Genomic DNA, 19479 nt, shown 5'->3' on the forward strand with positions numbered 1-19479 from the left:
CGGCCCCCCAGCCCCCCCATTTTACTTACCTAAGCCCCTTCATCTTCTTAGCGCGTCCCCGCTGTCCTTCTCTCCACGGAGTCCCGGCTTTGATTGGATAGATTGATAGCAGCGCAGCCATTGGCTCCCGCTGCTGTCAATCAAATCCAGTGACGGGGGACCGGGCCAAGTCATACAATCGGCATTTATGGACGCTGAATGAATGACTCAGGAGCGTGCCCGCAAGGTAACCCCCTCGGGAGAGCGCTTCTCCTAGGGGGAGATCTAATGCGGGGAGGAGCCGCTGAGGGACCCCAGAGGAGGAATTTCAGGACCACTCTGTGCAAAACGAGTTGCACAGTGGAGGTAAGTATGACATGTTTGCTATTTTTTTTTTTTTAGTATCACTTTATATCCATGGGGTTGATTTTCTAAAGGCAGATCCACTTAGCACTCAAGTGCACTGAAAGTGCAGATGCTGTAGATCTGAGGGGAAGATCTGAAATGAGGAGAAGCTCTGCTGATTTTATCATCCAATCATGTTCAAGCTAAAATGCTGTTTTTTATTTTCCTTGCATGTCCCCCCTCAGATCTACTGCGACTGCACTTCAAATGCACTTGCAGTGCAAAGTGGATTTGCCTTTGGTAAATAATCCCCCATATGTCCCATGAACAGAGTTCGACCCCTTTCACACAGGTCCAACTCTGGCTGCAATTCGCTTGCTCAGCGGGGGATCTCTCCACTGATCCCTCCTGAGCAGGTGGATGACAGGTCCATGTCCGGTCCGCTCACGTAGAATGGACACAGACCACTCTCCTCTATGGGCCGCCGGATGTAAACGGACCGCCTGTCCATTTACACCCGACTGGCAATCCGATCCGCCGGACGGATGTCGATCGTATCCCCATCCATCTGTTTTTGGCAAATCAGATTGGATGTAGGCAGGAGTAAACATGTCCGTTTACACCCGCCACTCCATAAAGAATGATGGCGGTTCCATTTGGGTCTGCCTGAAAAACATGACAAGCTCACCCAATCGGAACGTTCGTGTGAAAGGGGCAAAAAATGCCTTTCCAACAACAAAACTGGAAACCAATTCTCTGGGTGAGCCAGATGATGTTGATTTGTTTGAGTGCTATAAAAATAAAGAAAAGGATAACAGTTAAATGTTCAGCCTTTCCAAATCTTGTATTTTTCTATCATATGAAAAACATGGTCTCTACTTTCTACTTTGCTAAACCCTATTTTATTAATTTTGTAGGTCAAGGAATGTATTTTAAAAGAACCAAAGGAAAAGGTGGAAGAGACGATCACTACAACAAAAACCAGAAAAAGAAAGAAGGTATGTTGTTGTAATGCACTGAAGGATAATATTTTTACCTGTTTTACAGAGCTTTGACAAAAAAATACTTGGGGACATTTCTTGTGGCCCACCAGCACCTCTTCTGGGGTACATAATGCTTGCTGTCATTCAGTGTGCTTCCTCTAAGCCAGGGGTCCTCAAACTTTTTAAACAGGGGGCCGGTTCACTGTCCCTCAGACCGTTAGAGGGCCGGACTATAAAAAAAACTATAAACAATTTCCTAAGCCCCCCCCCCCCCCCCTCACCATTGCAAGCCCCTCACAATCATTGCAACCCTCCCCCTTCATCATTATAAGCCCCTCATTGCAAGCCCCCCTTTACAATCATTAATTGCAAACCGATCATGATCATTGCAAGCCCCCCCCCCACATCATCATCATCATCCTCTCATTGCCAGCCCTCCCTCACCATCATCATTGTAAGCCCCTCATTACAAGCCCCCCCTCACAATCATTAATTGCAAGCCGATCAAGATCATTGCAAGCCCCCCCCAATCATCATTACATCATCATCATCAGCCCCTCATTGCAACCCCCCCTCACCTTTGCAAGCCCCCCTCGCCATCATCAGCCCCTCATTGCAACCCCCCCTCAACATTGCAAGCCCCTCATTGCAAGCCCCCCCCCACCTTCATTATTACATCATCAGCCCCTCATTGCAAGCCCCCCCCCACCATCATCATCAGCCCCCCCACCATCATCATTTTATCATCATCAGCCCCCCCACCATCATCATTATCATTTCATCATCATCAGCCCCCCCACCATCATCATTACATCATCATTAGCCCCCCCCCCCCACCATCATCATCATCATCATTACATCAATATCAGCCCCCCTCACCATTGCAACCCCCCCTCCCTCCCTCACCATCGTAAGCCCCTCACAGCACTTTCTCCTTACTGTGCCACTGTTTACTGCTCACTCAACTGCTGTGACGGTCCCGCTGTGTCACGCTGTGCTCACAATGTTGGTAACAGTTCTGGCGCGCTGTGATAAATGTCCCGCCCTCCTCCTCCTAGACCAGCTCGTCTGATAGACAGAACACTGGCTCTATCACACAAGCTAGTGTAGGAGGAGGAGGGCGGGACATTTATCACAGCGCGCCCGAACTGTTAACACTGTCATCTCCGTGACACAGCTGGATCGCTGTGTTACAACCTGCAGTGTAACCGGCGTTGCCTGTCAGGGTCAGGTGGGCCGGTTACAAGTCCTCCGCTGGCCACATGTGGCCCGCGGGCCGTAGTTTGAGGACCCCTGCTCTAAGCCCAGGCTACTATGGACCCACCCCCTACAGCACGTTTACACTGAACAGCACTCACACATTATTACATGAGAGCTGTTCAGCGTAGGGACTGCCCACCGCTGCCATCAAGAAGAGGAAAGACTTGTGTTACCAGAGCAGCCAGATGACCCTTGAAATTTTTTTTTTTTTTTTTTTTTCAGACTTTTTGTTCATAAAAGGGGTGGCACGCTGATAGGGGGTGGGTGCAGGTTGATAGGCCCTTAAAACTGGAGCTATACTTTAAAGGTAATTCCAGTTAAATTACCTAATAAACAAGGAACTATGTAGAGGAATATTAATCCACCTGTCAGGGGTTTTTTCCTTTACTGGTAAAATGGAGTTGAGAGAAAACTTAATCCTCATCCTGATTGTTCCAGGATTCCAGATTCCAGATTCCATCCCTCACAACCCCTAAAGCTGGCCATCGATGGATCGAAATTCATCCAGTGCAGCAGCCAAATTTCAAACCTTGCATAGTCATTCCAGCTTGACGGAAGTTGATCTAAGATCCAAAACCAAAATGAAATATCAATCTGTACAGAGAGTACACATATAAACAAAATTCAAGGTTGCAAGCTAAACACTTTATAATTCCATTCCACCCAAAACTGAAATAAATAATACAATCAATATACGGTAGTTTGAAGCTACCAAATAATACATGAAACAATATACGGGACAGCACAGTGGTTAGTACTTTCGCCTAGCAGAAAAAGGGTCGCTGGGTCAAATCCCAACCACGACACTATCTGCCTGGAGTTTGCATGTTCTCCCTGTGTGGGTTTCCTCGGAGTACTCCGGTTTCCTCCCACGTTCCAAAGACATGCTGGTGGGTTAATTGGCTCCTGTCTAAATTGTCCCTAGTATGTGTATGTATGAATGTGAGTTAAAGACCTTAGATTGTAAGCTCCTTGAGGGCAGGTGTGAATGTACAATGTATATGTAAAAGTGCTGCATAAATTGACGGCACTGTATAAGTGCCTGAAATAAATATATAAATCTGTCCATAATGTCCCATAGATAAGAAAATATAGTCCATTATTCCATAGTATTCGCAAGACCACCACTGACGGGAAGAATTCTTCTTAATCACTATGCCATCAGGGCAAAACATACAATCCACCACGTGATCATTCCAGTCTTCCCACCTCATCTTCTTACCTCTGGGGAGATCACACTGTGCTTTTTTTCCCCCAATGGGGTTGATGAGCATGCCCAAAGTCACTCTCTCTGAGCTCCTCTTTATCTGCCTTCACTACCGCTCAGATATTGCATAGCATATATAAAAGAAAAGGGGACTAATAGTGCTCACTGTGTTATAATATAAAAAAAAAAAGCACTCGCAAGAATAAAAAGCAAGATCGCCTTTAATACAATGTATTCCTATATATACATCTGCATATACTGGTCTCTTGCCATTCAGCAGTTCTGGGGTAGCAGCGTGATGATGTCATCAGCACGTGGCACCCTATATATGTTACGTCCAGGACTTCTTCAATAAGAACAGAGCCGATGCCGCCAGCACTATTCATACCTTTAAAAACCTTAGTGGCAGAATGGGAAAACACTTAAAGGGGTTGTAAAGGAAAAAAATGTTTCCCTAAATCGCTTCCTTTACCTTAGTGCAGTCCTCCTTCACTTACCTCATCCTTCCATTTTGCTTTTAAATGTCCTTATTTCTTCTGAGAAATCCTCACTTCCTGTTCTTCTGTCTGTAACTCCACACAGTAATGCGAGGCTTTCTTCCTGGTGTGGAGAAAGCCTCTTAAGGGGGGAGGGGGCGAGCAGGAGTGTCAGGATGCCCACTAACCACACAGATCCTTTCTCTATCTGCAAAGTAGATAGCGTCCTGACACTCCTGCTCACCCCCTCCCCCCTCAAGAGGCTTTCTCCACACCAGGGAGAAAGCCTCGCATTACTGTGTGGAGTTACAGACAGAAGAACAGGAAGTGAGAATTTCTCAGAAGAAATAAGGACATTTAAAAGCAAAATGGAAGGATGAGGTAAGTGAAGGAGGACTGCACTAAGGTAAAGGAAGCTACTTAGGGAAAAAACTGTTTTCCTTCACAACCCCTTTAAGTAATGAACATTTTGTACAATTTGTGTGGTACATGGGGCAAAGATAATATTAGCATTCAATGGTTGCTTGGTGTACTGTAACTAAAACATGTATGCTAAACATCTTTGTTTATATACAGAACATGACATTTAATATGGGTATTAACATTTAACCACTAATGTACTTGCATGCAGAAGACAATTACTGATGTTCTAGCCACCTCTGAGCCAAAACCTGGAACACCGGAAGACCTACAGAATTTGTTGGTACAACATTATAGCAAGACACGGTCCGTTATAGAACTGGAAGAACTAAAATTACCAGGTAAGCACAGTCTTCAACTTTGCATAAGTAAGAATGTATATTTTCCTTTGTAGAGATAACTAACCATGTGCATTTGCCTTGAGCTGATTCCCAACATGCGTTTCATGCCCCCCAAATCTCAGAATGTTATCTGACCAGCCTTATTTCCATTTATACCTTCCTGTCACCGGGATGATATATGTGAAATATTAATCGCATCTTTTCGTGTCAGTAAGAACTACATTTCCCAGAAATCTTAAAGGGGTTGTAAACGTTTGTTTTTTTTATTTATCAAATAAAAAAACAAACGTTTACAACCCCTTTAAGGTTTCTTTAAGCTAGTGCATTGTTGGTTCACTTACCTTTTCCTTCGATTTCCCTTCTAAATGTTTTTTTTTCTTTGTTTTCCTTGTCTGAATTTCTCACTTCCTGTTCCTCCTCAGTAAGCTGTTCTGGCTGACTAACCCCCAGCCAGAACGACTCAGATGATGGTGGCAAGCTTACTGAGGAGAAACAGGAAGTGAGAAATTCAGACAAAGAAAAAAACATTTAGAAGGGTAATCAAAGGAAAGGGTAAGTGAACCAACAATGCACTAGCTTAAAGGAACCTATTTAGGAAATAAAAAACAAACCTTTACAACCCCTTTTAACAGGTCCTTTCCTGTCTAAAAAAAAATACACTTTATTTATACCAATACGAACACTTGGGGCCAATACCTCTATAAACAAAGCTGTTAGTTCCACATTAGGCTGTGTGTTCAGCAGATGTTCATTCCACTGATGGTTTCTTGTAGCTGGTTAGTTATAAAACAGAAAAGTTCCTATAAGTGAGGAATTGTTCTGTATTTTCTCTGTCTAATTAAGTGATGTAAGTATATTCCAATAAAATGAATGTGTTCTCACACATTGAATCGCCTGATGCCGCTCCACATTCAGCCCATGTGTACTAGGCTTTAGATCAAGGATTTGCAATAAGCGGACCTCCAGCTGTTGCAAAACTACAAGTCCCATCATGCCTCTGCCTCTGGGTGTCATGCTTGTGGCTGTCCAAGTCTTGCTATGCCTCATGGGACTTGTAGTTCTGCAACAGCTGGAGGTCCGCTAATTGCATATCCCTGCTTTAGACTATTCCAACCTTCCACACCCCCTACCCCTCATCTATTTTTTAAAAGTTCCCATTATATATACCTTACAGCAGTCTTCGGCTGATCACATGGGCCCAGATTCTCAAAAAAGATACGACGGCGCATCTCCAGATACGCCGTTGTATCTCTGCCTAGCGCCGTCGTATCTATGCGACTGATTCTTAGAATCAGTTACGCATAGATATCCATTAGATCCGACAGGCGTAAGTCTCTTACGCCGTCGGATCTTAACTGCATTTTTTTTTTTGGCCCGCTAGGTGGCACTTCCATCGAAATCCACGTCGAGTATGCAAATTAGCTAGATACGCGAATTCCCGAACGTACGCGCGGCCGACGCAGTAAAGTTACGACGTTTACGTTAGGCTTTTCCCGGCGTAAAGTTGCCCCTGGGTCTATGAGGCGCAGTCAATGTTAAGTATGGCTGTCGTTCCCGCGTCGAAAATGTAAAAAAATTACGTTGTTTGCGTAAGTCGTCCGTGAATGGTGCTGGACGTAATTTACGTCCACGTCAAAACCAATCACGTCCTTGCGACGTCATTTAGAGCAATGCACGCTGGGATATTTTAGGGACGGCGCATGCGCAGTTTGTTCGGCGCGGGGACGCGCTTCATTTAAATGAAACACGCCCCCTACCCGCCAAATTTCAATTCCGCCGGGTGATTTACGCTACGCCGCCGCAACTTTACAGGCAAGTGCTTTGTGAATAAAGCACTTGCCTGAAAAACTTGCGGCGGCGTAACGTAAATGAGATACGTTACGCCCGCACAAGTTTGCGCCCATCTACGTGAATCTGGGCCATGATGTCCTGGTGTCCTTCCTTTTGTGATTCAGAGGATTACTGCAGAGAGCCGTGCTCATGGTATGACTTCATCACTGCTCACTTCAGTATTGTAGTAACAGCCTGGCCTAATTGGAATTGTCATTCAGCCTGGAAGAGAACCAGCAGCAAAGCCGGGAAGCTGCAAAAAAAAAAAAAAATCCTAATTTATTTTTAAAATAATTTTCAAAAGATGGAGTTCTGCATTAGGTTAAACTCTACAATAAAAATGCATACACTGAAAATATATTTGTTTTCCTTTAACCACTTCCTTACTGGGCACTTAAACCCCCTTCCTGCCCAGAGGACTTTTTGCGATTCGGCACTGCGTCGCTTTAACTGACAATTGCGCGGTCGTGCGACGTGGTTCCCAAACAAAATTGACGTCCTTTTTTCCCCACAAATAGAGATTTATTTTGGTGGTATTTGATCACCTCTGCGGTTTTTATTTTTTGCGCTATAAACAAAAATAGAGCGACAATTTTGAAAAAAAATAAAAAATGTTTTACTTGTTGCTATAATAAATAGCTCAATTTTTTTTTACATTTTTTTTTTTTATCCTCAGTCTAGGCCGATACGTATTCTACATATTTTTAGTAAAAAAAAAAAAAAATCACAATAAGCGACTGGTTTGCGCAAAAGTTATAGCGCCTACAAAATAAGGGACATAATTATTTTTTTTTTATTTTTTTTTACTAGTAATGGCGGCGATCTGCAATTTTTATTGCGACTGCGACATTATGGTGGACACATCGGACACTTTTGACACATTTTTGGCACCATTCACATTTATACTGCAATCAGTGCTATAAATATGCACTAATTACTGTATAAATGTGACTGGCAGGGAAGGGGTTAACACTAGGGGGTGAGGAAGGGGTTAAATGTGTGTCCTATATAGTGTTCTAACTGTGTGGGGGAAGGGGGGTGACTGGGGGAGGTGACCGATCTGTGTCCCTATGTACAAGAGACACAGATCCGTCTCCTCTCTCCCTGACAGCACCGCTGTCTGTGAGAGCCGGCAATGAGAGATGATCTCATATGTAAACATTTGAGATCAACTCTCATTGGCCGCACAGATCGCCTAGCAAACGGCCACTCCGATTGGCCATTCACGGCGATCTGTGATTGGCTGTGTCCAAGGGACACGGCCAGCACAGAAGTTCCCCGCTGCGCGCTCGGGAGCGCGCGCGGGGAAAGCGGAAAGGGGTGGACGTCTATTGATGGCGCCTCAGAGAAGTAGAATCACCCTGCGGCCGTCAATAGTCGTACGGCCGTCGGGAAGTGGTTAAAGAGACCGGGTCACTAATTGCATGGGAAAATCGGGTATTTTTTTTTTTTTTCATGAAAGGTCTTTTATTGACTTTAAGAGCCGGTTCACACAGGGGCGACCTGGGATCCGACTTGAAGTTGCCCCAAGTCGTCCCAAGTCGTGTAGTTGAGAAAAACAATGGAAGTGAATGGGGCCGTCTTAATACACACTACTGAAGTCGCTCCGACTTCAGAAAAGCTTCCTGTACTACTTCAATCCGACTTCTAGGCAACTTGTACCCATTGATTTCAATGGAAGTCGCCTCAGAAGTCGGATCACTGACTGAAACAACAATACAGGAAGAAAACATACATTTCTTAGGAAAACCCCTCCCTCCCACAGAGCTGATTGTTGTTGGATTGGCCACTGGAAAGCCTCCTGTCCTTGAGGCGACTTGAAGTTGCCTTGTACTGTCCTGGAGGCGACTTGAAGTTGCCTTGTAAGTTGCCTGATGATTCATACTCAAGTCGTGTCCAAGTTGCCTCCCAAAGTCGTGCTGGAAGTTGTGTTGCCCCTGTGTGAACCGGCTCTCACTGTAGCTCTAAACTTGCCAGGGAATGGACACTCCAGAAAATGTCAATGTCCTATTGTAGTACGGACCACTTGAACATTTTATGTAGCAGCTGGGGAAAGGAAAGAACAAAGGGGTAATGGTACAAAAATAAAGTGTCACCTAAGTGACCGCTCTTGGTCTGCTGGGGCTGCCAATATCACATTCAAGATGGCAGTGCCCAGCAGTCTCTAGGCTTTTAAATGCCTACCCAAAGGAGACTTCTAGAGGTAAAAATGTATAAAATGGGAAGAGTGTTTCTGAAATGAATGGCCTGGTGATGAGGTCTCTTTAAGATGAAATTTCTTTCTTTTCATATTTGCATGTTCCTGTATTTCATTCCCCACTTCCATAACCACAAGAAAAATTACTCCTAAAAAAATCTTATGTAGAAAGCCGCATGGATTTCAGTGTGTGGTTAGGACATATAACTATAGGGTCTCATGTTTGCTTGCACTGTAGTTGAACCGGCAGAAGAAATTCAAGAAACATGGATTCCTTCTCAGTTCTGTTATACTGTATGGTGATGTAGGTTATTTCCCGTAAAACAATCTCTTTGTGTTATATGATATTTAGGAGTATAGTCAGAATCTGTCTTCTCTTCTAAACAAAATAAAAGGTTAATGGTCCAGTTCATGTTTATTTTTAGCCACGCTTTTTAGGGAATATTTGATTTATTCACAATAAAGTTTGTTTGGCCTAAAGGTGACCTACTTTTCTTGGCAGTGTCATGCTATTGGAAGTCTAACTGGCCTGTAGGCAATGCTGCTTTCGTCTTTAGTTCCTAGTTATTGCTATGGACTTGTGTTACCTGCGGAGTATGGCTTGTGCGCCACAACATGCCAGGATGTCGCTGGACGCCCCTACAGATATCCTGGCTTTCCTGACATATAAACACCACTGGTGTGAATTGGGATGAAGAACAGGGATTGTTTGAAGGAAAATACACTTTTTTCGTATTGAATATAATTTGTTATTTTAAAGTTGAATGTAATTTTTGCAGGAACCTTTCCCACTAACCAAGCTTTCCAATTCCTTATTATTGTAATTGAAATACAAAAGTTGTAGATTCTTTTGGCAATCTCTATCAGCAGTGTAAAGGTTTGTGGATTGGTAAATTCAGATTTTCATGCATTCGCAATCATTTTAGCTTTAATTGGACCTGACTTGTATGGGGAGAGAAACCATATTGGCGCAATTAACCACTTGCTTACTGGGCACATATACCCCCTTCCTGCCCAGGCGAAATTTCAGCTTTCAGCACTGTCACGCTTTAAATGACAATTGCGCGGTCATGCGACGTGGCTCCCAAACAAAATTGACGTCCTTTTTTCCCACAAATAAAGCTTTCTTTTGGTGGTATTTGATCATCTCTGCGGTTTTTATTTTTTGCGCTATAAACAAAAATAGAGCGTCATTTTGAAAAAAAAACACTATTTTTTACTTTTTGCTATAATAAATATCCAATTAAAAAAAAAAGTTTTTTTTCTCAGTTTAGGCCGATACGTATTCTTCTACATATTTTTGGTACAAAAAATATCGCAATAAGCGTATAGTGATTGGTTTGCGCAAACGTTTATAGCACCTACAAAATAAGGGATTGAATTATGACATATTTTTTTTTTTTTTACTAGTAATGGCGGCGATCTGCGATTTTTGTCAGGACTGCAATATTACGGAGGACACATCGGACACTCGACACATTTTTGAGACCATTCACATTTATACAGCGAACAGTGCTATAAATATGCACTAATTACTGTATAAATGTGACTGTCAGTGAAGGGGTTAACACTAGGTGGCGAGGAAGGGGTTAACACTAGGTGGCGAGGAAGGGGTTAAATGTGTACCCTGGGAGTGATTCTTACTGTGTGGGGAGGGGACTGACTGGGGGAGGTGACCGATGGTTGTCCCTATATACAAGGGACACACCATCGGTCTACTCTCCCTGACAGGACGTGGATCTCTGTGTGTAAACACAGAGATCCACGTCCTGTCTCTGTGACTGCCGATCGCGGGTGCTCGGTGGACATCGCGGCCACCAGGCAGGCGCATCAGCACCTGAGTGACGCGGCGCGCCACCCAGTGGCGGGAGGCTGTATATTGACAGCCTCCCAGCATTTTAGAGCCACCTTGGGGCCGTAAAAAGACGATGGGTGGATGGGAAGAGGTTAAAAGCCATCAACATGGGTTTTTTAGGCTTCATGTACATGGGATGTTGTTCAACCTCTCCTGAACGATTTAGCTTGACAGCTAGAAACCGGCATCTAAAAACGTCCGTTAAGCCACGTTTACATGCTGCGTATACCCGCATTTAGCCGCGTTTGCGTCTAGAAGCGTTTGCGTTTAGCTGCGTTTGGTGATTGAATGCCTCTAAACACAGCTTCTGAATGCATTTTTTTGTGCCTAGAAACTACTATAAACGAACCAGTGTACATGTACTAATAAGATAACATAGAGGAGAGTTCAGGAGTAGTTAAAAAATTAAATAATGCCCAACTGCTGCTGCATGTATGGTATGTGCAAGTATCTCTAGGTGCTCACACTTTATACTTGATAACTTGATATACTGACAGGGCCAGTGTTGTCACATTAAAGCCTCGTACATACGATCGTTTTTTCCGATGGGAATTGTGTGATGGCAGGGTTTTGTCGGAAAATCCGACCGTTTGTATGCTCCATCGGACAATTGTTGTCGGATTTTCCAATAACAACTGTTGGATAGCATGCTTTAAAATTTTCCGACAACGAATGTGTGCTGTCGGATTATCCGATCGTGTGTACACAAGTCTTTCAGAAAAATAATTCAAAGTACAAACACACATGCTCAGAAGCAATGCTAACCATAGCACAACATTAGCAGAAGTTGCCCAAAGGATGGTGCTAAAGAGCTGAAAAAACACGTAGTTTTGTATTTGTTGGCTGGCAATGTTTTGCCCTCTGTATGCAGAACAAGTTCACAGCCAACGCTCTTTGGACAAAAGTCCTTCGCTTTGTCCAACGGAAATCCAATCATGTGTACGAGGCTTTACTGTGGATTGCTAATAAAGCAGGCTTTACCCTAGTAGCAGGGGTATCAAACTGGTGGCCCTCCAGCTGTTGTAGAACTACAAGTCCCATAATGCCTCTGTCTGAGGGAGTCATGCTTGTAACGGTCAGCCTTGCAATGCCTCATGGGACTTGTAGTTTTGCAACAGCTGGAGGGCCGCCAGTTTGACCCCTGTGCCCGAGTGGCTTTTCAAACGACCATTCGTACAAACATTTTTGCAAAAAGCCTTAAAGTGTTACTAAACCCAGGACCCTGCATTCACTATATTTGGTCTGCCACAGTACACAGAGCATGGAAATGCAATCATTTTAATAAATATAAACGGCTAAATATCTAGAACAAGGAAATACTCAATGGTTGGACATGTTGTCTTCCCCTCACGGCACAGTTTGTTCCCAGGTGGGGTGTCTGGGGGTGCTAGACAACTCTCCGTGCCATGCATTCAGCCTCCAAAATAGCTTGCAATGTTCACAGAAGCTTGTTTTTATAGATTTGTTATATGTACCTTATCATGCAATATTATTTACTTGCTTTTATTGTATTTCAATTAATGTTCATTCTTTCTGTTCATCTTGCTAAACCTCAATAAAAATATTGAACAAGGAAATACCTTTTCTCATCAGCAGTATATAGCAGTTCTGTGACTTCTATCAGTGTTTGGCTAAAGCTTGTAGCAGGAGTTTTCATTCTCCTCTAATTGTCCTATGAGGCGGCAGACCCTTTGTTTGGAGAGTGCTGATTGGCCCTGTGCTGATCACATGCACCCTCCCAAAAAAAAAAAAAACTCTCTAGCAATACACACCAAACTGAGCATGTGGAGAGTGACTCCAAGCAGATGGATTGGGAACAGTAATAGAAGGGGAGGATCAGAGAAGACCGCATCAAACAGCCTTTTTCCATAATGAAAATGATTAACCCCTTAGGCTCCACAGTGAATATAATAAGCATGATTTACTGCATATATAGACTGATTTTACTGTTATGGGTTTAGTAACACTTTAATACACTGGTCATCAACCCTGTCTTCAGGGACCACGAACAGGCCAGGTTTGCAAGATAACTGAAATACATCACAGGTGATATAATTTGCTGCTCAGTGATTGCCATATTCTAGTCTGCATTTCCCCAAGGTAATACATACAACCTGGCCTGTTAGTGGGCCCTGAGGACAGGGTTGATGACCACTGCTTTAATACATTCAATGACTAGAATGTCGTTGAAAAGTACTTCAAAATTTTGTTTGCTTTTGACATTTGATTTTGTAACAAATGGACTTTCCCAAATAAAAGCCACATCCACTGTTAGAAACTGGTTTGTTTGAGAGAAATTTTACCATCCAAATAAACGTAGATTTGACCCCACTAATGAACAGAAACTGGAACAAGCTTTCTAAAAATGAAAGATTACAAATACAATTCTGCTTTGGGTTTGTCAAATCAAAAAAAAATCAAATGGGTTCCTCCATCCACACTAGCAGCATGGACATATTCCCATGCCAATCTGTTGTATTCTCACAGCTGGTGCTGGTTTCTGTCAGAATACCCGAACAGTGGCTGTATTTGATTGGATGCAGCCTCTGTTCAGCCAATTGTTTTGTCCTGTTCCTTTGGTTTTTCCATCAAATGATGTCAGGCAGAAGTACCGGCCATGAAGCAAAGTTTGTCAGGTTCATCGGGAAATGGACAATATTCACACAGTGTATGGCCAATTTAATCAGGAAGCTTAGGCCCAGATTCACGTAGGGAGCGCGTATTTGTGAGCGGGCGTAACGTATCCTATTTACGCTACGCCTCTGCAACTTTGACAGGCAAGTGCAGTATTCACAAAGCAAAGTTGCGGCAGCGTAGCGTAAATAGGCCGGCGTAAGCCCACCTAATTCAAATATGGAACATGTGGGCGTGTTTTATGTTAATCTACTGTGACCCCACATAAATTACGCTTTTTACGAACGGCGCATGCGCCGTCCGTGAAAGTATTCCAGTGCGCATGCTCCGAATAACCCGCAAAAAGCCAATGCTTTCGACGTGAACGTAAATGACGCACAGCCCTATTCGCGAAAGACTTACGCAAACAACGTAATCTACGTAAAATTTGACGCTGGCCCGACGTCCATACTTAACATTGGCTGCGCCTCATATAGCAGGGGTAACTTTACGCCAGAAAAAAAACTAACGTAAGCGGCGTATCTGTACTGCGTCGGCCAGGCGTACGTTCGTGAATAGGCGTATCTAGCTGATTTACATATTCTAGTTGTAAATCGGCGTACACGCCCCTAGCGGCCAGCGTAAATATTCAGTTAAGATACAACGGCGTAGGAGACTTACGCTGGTCGTATCTTAGGCCCCGTACACACGAGAGGATTATCCGCTGGAAACGGTCCTCCGGACCGTTCCCGCGGATAAATCCTCTGGTGGATTTTGATCTGATGGTTGTACTAACCATCAGATCGAAATCCGCGCAGAATCCATCCGCGGTGACGTGTCGCGCCGGCGCCGCGATGATGACGTGGCGACGTGCGCGACGCTGGAAGGTAAAGACTTCCCACGCATGCGTCGAATCATTACGACGCATGCGAGGGAGGGGATCGGACGGATTGATCCGGTGAGTCTGTACAGACCACCGGATCAATCCGCTGGACAGGATTCCAGCGGATAGATTTCTTAGCATGCTAAGAAATTTTTATCCGCTGGAAATCCATCGGCCCGAAAAATATCCGCGGATAAATATCCGCTGGGCCGTACACACCACAGGATCTATCCGCTGGAACTGATCTGCGGATAAATCCCAGCGGATAGATCCGGTGGTGTGTACGAGGCCTCAGAGAAATTCTGGCGTATATGATTCTTTGAATCAGGCGCCAAGATACGACGCCTCAGACTCAGAGATACGACGGCGTATCTGGAGATACGGCGTCGTATCTCCTACGTGAATCTGGGCCTTAGTATTTATGTGTAGTATGCAAACAAGGCTACTCCAGCCTCAATTGTAACTACAATCTTTACATAGCAAAATTCTTTCAAAAACAGCTGTAGGTTTAAATTAGAAAGCCATTTATCTTGAAGATTTTGCTTACAGTTGAATAAAAAATGCAAAGCTTTTAAAAAAAATCTGTATTATTTAGTGGTTTCATTAATAAGTATATTTTCTGATCTAGATAATTCATTTGTGAAAGAAAATGACCTCAGCCATACCCTGTCTTCATATTTAAAGGAAAGTAAGTATGCCACACACCCGGAACAAAGACTAAATTGTGACTTTTTCTTAATGTGCTGATTGTTCAACATGTGATATCACCTCTATTCCAGTGTGCCCTAAGTGGTCCAAACTAACGAAAAACCACAAAGAGAAAAAATCTGCTCTGATCTTGGTGGTTTGCAGCTCTGCTCACCGTACCCTGGAACTAATTAAGTAAGTCTGTCATCTGTTTGATCAAAGTTTTTGTATAGAGTCCGATTGGAATTAATATTGTAGTTTCTGGCACACAACATTAATAAGTTGCATGTGCTCAGCTATGTTATACAAAGTTGTAGGAACAAGGAAAATGGATGTCTTATCTTGTTAACCCTAAAATACAATTTCCATATAAAGATTTGTTATTGCCATTCACAAATATTATTGTAAAGGACACCATGGTTAAACAGAACTTAAGATGGTTTCGCTTAATCTCAGACGGCTTTCTGCAGGTCACTGCAGTGTTTACCCCACAGTACACCAACATTTTGCCTTTAATTCAGTGTGGTGTGGAATCGGCGCTGTCCTATGAAGTTTTTTCTTTTTGCTGCTATTCATAAAAAACTGTGGGATGGAAGAAGAGCCTTTGACAGAATTCCTCTAGTGCAGTGGTCTCCAAACCACGGGCCGCGGGTTGGATACGGCATTTTGCTTGCCTTTTCTCTGGCCCTTGGGGCACTCCTCCTTCTGACACCAACAGTGGGGTATTATTCCTCCCATGCGCACCAATGATAGAGCATAAATTCTTCCTCTGGTACCATTGATGGGGCACAATTCCTCCCACTAACACCAAAGTTTGGGCACTAATTCTCCCATTGACACCTACTATGAAGCATTATTCATCTCCATGACACCAAGGATCGGGCACTATTTGTTCCACTGACTCCAGCGATGGGGTAGAATTCCTCAGACTGCCGCCAATGAGGGGAAATTACCGTATTCCTCCCACTGACACCAACAATGGAGCACAATTCCCCCCACTGACACCAATGATGGGAACACTATTCCTCCCACTAACACCAATGATGGGGTACTATTCCATCTTCTAACCACAGTGGTGCTGTGTATTTTTTTTTCTCCCACTGATCACCAAGCCTGAAGCATTATCTGCTTCCTCTGATCACAGCCCGGCCCTGCTAAAATCAGTAAACTGGCCTCTTGTTCAGGAAGTTTGAAAACCCCTGCTCTAGTGTTTTTTTTTTAATGTGCAATAGTATTTTTTTTGAAAGGATATACTGTATGTATTGTATAGCCACATGAAATACCACTTCTTTATAAATTGGTCTTATAATACATCTCAGCCTCCTCCATACCCCTACTTTGTTTCAGGTTAATGTAATTAGGTAATCATAAGTTTGTCTCAATGTTTGTACCTCAACAGATTAATAAATGCTTTCAAAGGGGACACCAAAGTAATGAAGCTATTCGCAAAACATATCAAGGTATGTCAAGTCTTCAGTGATAATTAGTCCATGTTAAGATTGGTAAGAGAACTGTGTACGTAGCTACCTGTATAACAATATTTCCATGAAGATATAGTTATTAGCTTGGCTCATAGTCTGCTGTCTATTACTTTAGTTCCAAGGTAGGTTTTAGTAAAGAAGCCCAAAGATATTAAAGGGTAGCTTCCTTTACCTTACTGCAGTCCTGGTTTCATGTCCTCATTGTTCGTTTTTGCTTTGATGTTGCTGTAATTCCTCTCTGTTCTGGACACTTCCTGGTTGTCTGTTTCCTGATCACCACAGTACTGGGAGATTTCTCACTGTGGTGACTGTGGTGACTAATCAAGGAGGTGTGTCTAAAACCCCTCAGCACCAATCCAGTTTCGTTTTGCAAAACCTTCACTCCCCTCTATTGGCTCTCTGTCTCTGTACATCAGAGAACCAGGAAACAACAGCAAAAACGAAACGAAACTGCAGGTACATTATATGATTGGTTTTTATCAATTTTTAATCATTTTTAAAAGGAATCAGTTAACTATTATGTCTCTATACCCTGTAAACGGTCATTTCAGCTAAAAACATTTTTTCCTTTAGTGACCCTTTAAGCCTCTATTTGCACTAGATGCGTTGCGAATTCACGGTGAATTCGCTGTGATTTCTGCACCTCATCAAAATCGCAACCCGTTCATGTGAACCAATTGCGGAGTGTATGTTAAGTTAACAACACCCTACAATCAGTGTGCAAAACGCAGTGCGATTTGCAGAATTGGATCGCATGGGTGTGAACACCCATGCGATCCGATTTTGGTGTGGACAAAAAAAACGGTTCCTGCATGAGTGTAGTGCGATTTGAGCCATACAAATCCATGGCTAAAAATCGCACCCCAGATACACTGCATGTAATTCGAACAAGAATGTTCTGTGATTCCTGTGTGAATTACATGCGGTGTCCCGCACCACATCAGTTTGAACCCAGGCTGAAATATGAGTAGGCAATTCAGTCTTGGGTTGCGAGTTGAGAAAAAAAAATCCTAAAGTTCCTTCTTTTACCATAACCTGCTCCTTTATAATGGAAGAGATTACAGGTGAGGAATTATATTAATAAGAACTATGAGATATATGTAATTGCTGCTTTAGATTTGTTTGGCCAGACTGAAGAAATTTGTTTAATTAATGATGTTTCTTGTAGAAGAGATGAGCTAAGCTGTGAAATTTACTATGTACAATTGTACAATATTCATTAAACATATGGGACAAAACCGAACATAACCCAAATCTAACTTGGCAACTACACAATGGGAAAAAGATCTCTTGATCAAACTTTCGAAAGAGGATTGGGAAATCTTATATACGCACATACACAAGTGAACAATCAATGCATCGGCCCAAGAAAATGCCTTTAAAATATTTTCCAGATGGTACAAAACTCCCCTCAAATTACACAAAATATACCCATCGACACCCCCCCAACTGCTGGAGATGTCCCACTAGGGAGGGCTCACTCCTTCACATATGGTAGGACTGCCCAGCCATCCAAAACTTTTGGAAAGAAATGCACCATCTCACAACCCAAATCACCACATTCCAAATTTAATTTTCAGTGGCCCAATTACTCCTACACCATTCCACCATCCAAAAAAAAAGCTTACCACTGCTCGCTGCCCTTACACTTGATAAACGCCACAAAAATATGAGTACCAGTTCACTGGAAATCGCCCAATCCAACGACAATTGCAGAATCGATTAGGCGTGTAAACAGAATTGCGGAAATTGAGGATCTGGTACACCAAGCTAAGGATACAGCGACCAAATATCGGAATACGTGGGCTTGCTAGCGACATTTCCAAATGACAGCAGAATACGCCAAAATACTGGCATCTTAGAATCTAAAATTACACAAGACTACTATGGAGGAGGAGGACGAGGATCCCTCCATAACCCCTTTCATCCAATGCGCTTCCCAAATTACCACCTCCATCCCTACACATCAACTCTCATTTCTACTCTATATCATACAGATAACTGCATCTTTTCAGGACCAAAAGGCCAATGGTCATCTTTGCTCCCCCCCCCCCCCCAGAATAAGTCCAAGACTTCCCCCAGTTATCTTGCTAAGTGAAAAACCCTACTCCCATCGGGATGTCCCTTTAGGAACATCTTTGCATCCCCAAACTCCACTCATGATCGACTCTCTATACCAGGGGTCTCAAACTGGTGGCCCTCCAGCTGTTGTAAAAGTCCCATCATGCCTTTGCCTGTGGGAGTCATGCTGGTAACTGTCATTCTTGCAATGCCTCATTGGACTTGTAGTTTTGCAACAGCTGGAGAGCCGCCAGTTTGAGACGCCTGCTCTATACCCTTACTCAGGCGAATGCCACTCATAGACCCAACCTGTAGGTCTCTCTTTAATCAATAGCTGGGATTGCTATGAATCCAATGACCACAATCCCACAGATCTATGGCATTCCTGGAAAACACAGACCTCGGACCCTGCTGACCCACTCAAATTTCATAACGGATAACGTCACAAGTCCATTATTAGACATAAAAGGCACACTCTTATGAAGCAACTGAACAAACCCCTTGTTTCACAAAGCTTCTCCCTGTATCACATTCTATGTTATTGGTAGCTCTCCATGGGATGCTATACCACAACACCTCTCGATAGAATATGAATGTGATCCCCGAACACCTCAATACAATATCTTCTGCCACATGGCATTAGAGCTTCTTACAGCATATAGTTTGTGGAAAAATCAAATCCATCAGTTCATACTCGGACTTTAACACCCATTACATTTTTTACCCAAAGTCATACTCCCACCCAGTCAATATATTATTCCTTCTTATCTAATGACCTTTTCTTCCTATACGACATTGCAATGTGTAACCTCTGTTATTACATTTCATGTACTGTATGTTGATGTTTATCTCTTATGACAC

The 19479-nt window shown here is 43.2% G+C and overlaps 1 protein-coding gene across 1 annotated transcript in view; it reads left to right on the forward strand.

The window, feature by feature from the left end:
* CMSS1 (cms1 ribosomal small subunit homolog) overlaps positions 1-19479 on the forward strand; it is a 59575-nt gene that overhangs the window by 27440 nt on the left and 12656 nt on the right. Inside the window, exons 3-7 of the mRNA XM_040338696.1 lie at positions 1242-1322; positions 4882-5011; positions 15018-15077; positions 15169-15271; positions 16476-16536. Coding sequence (XP_040194630.1) covers positions 1242-1322; positions 4882-5011; positions 15018-15077; positions 15169-15271; positions 16476-16536 — 435 coding nt within the window. The remainder of the gene's footprint in view (positions 1-1241; positions 1323-4881; positions 5012-15017; positions 15078-15168; positions 15272-16475; positions 16537-19479) is intronic.

This window comes from Rana temporaria, chromosome 2, assembly GCF_905171775.1.
Source record: "Rana temporaria chromosome 2, aRanTem1.1, whole genome shotgun sequence".
NCBI lineage: Eukaryota > Metazoa > Chordata > Amphibia > Anura > Ranidae > Rana > Rana temporaria.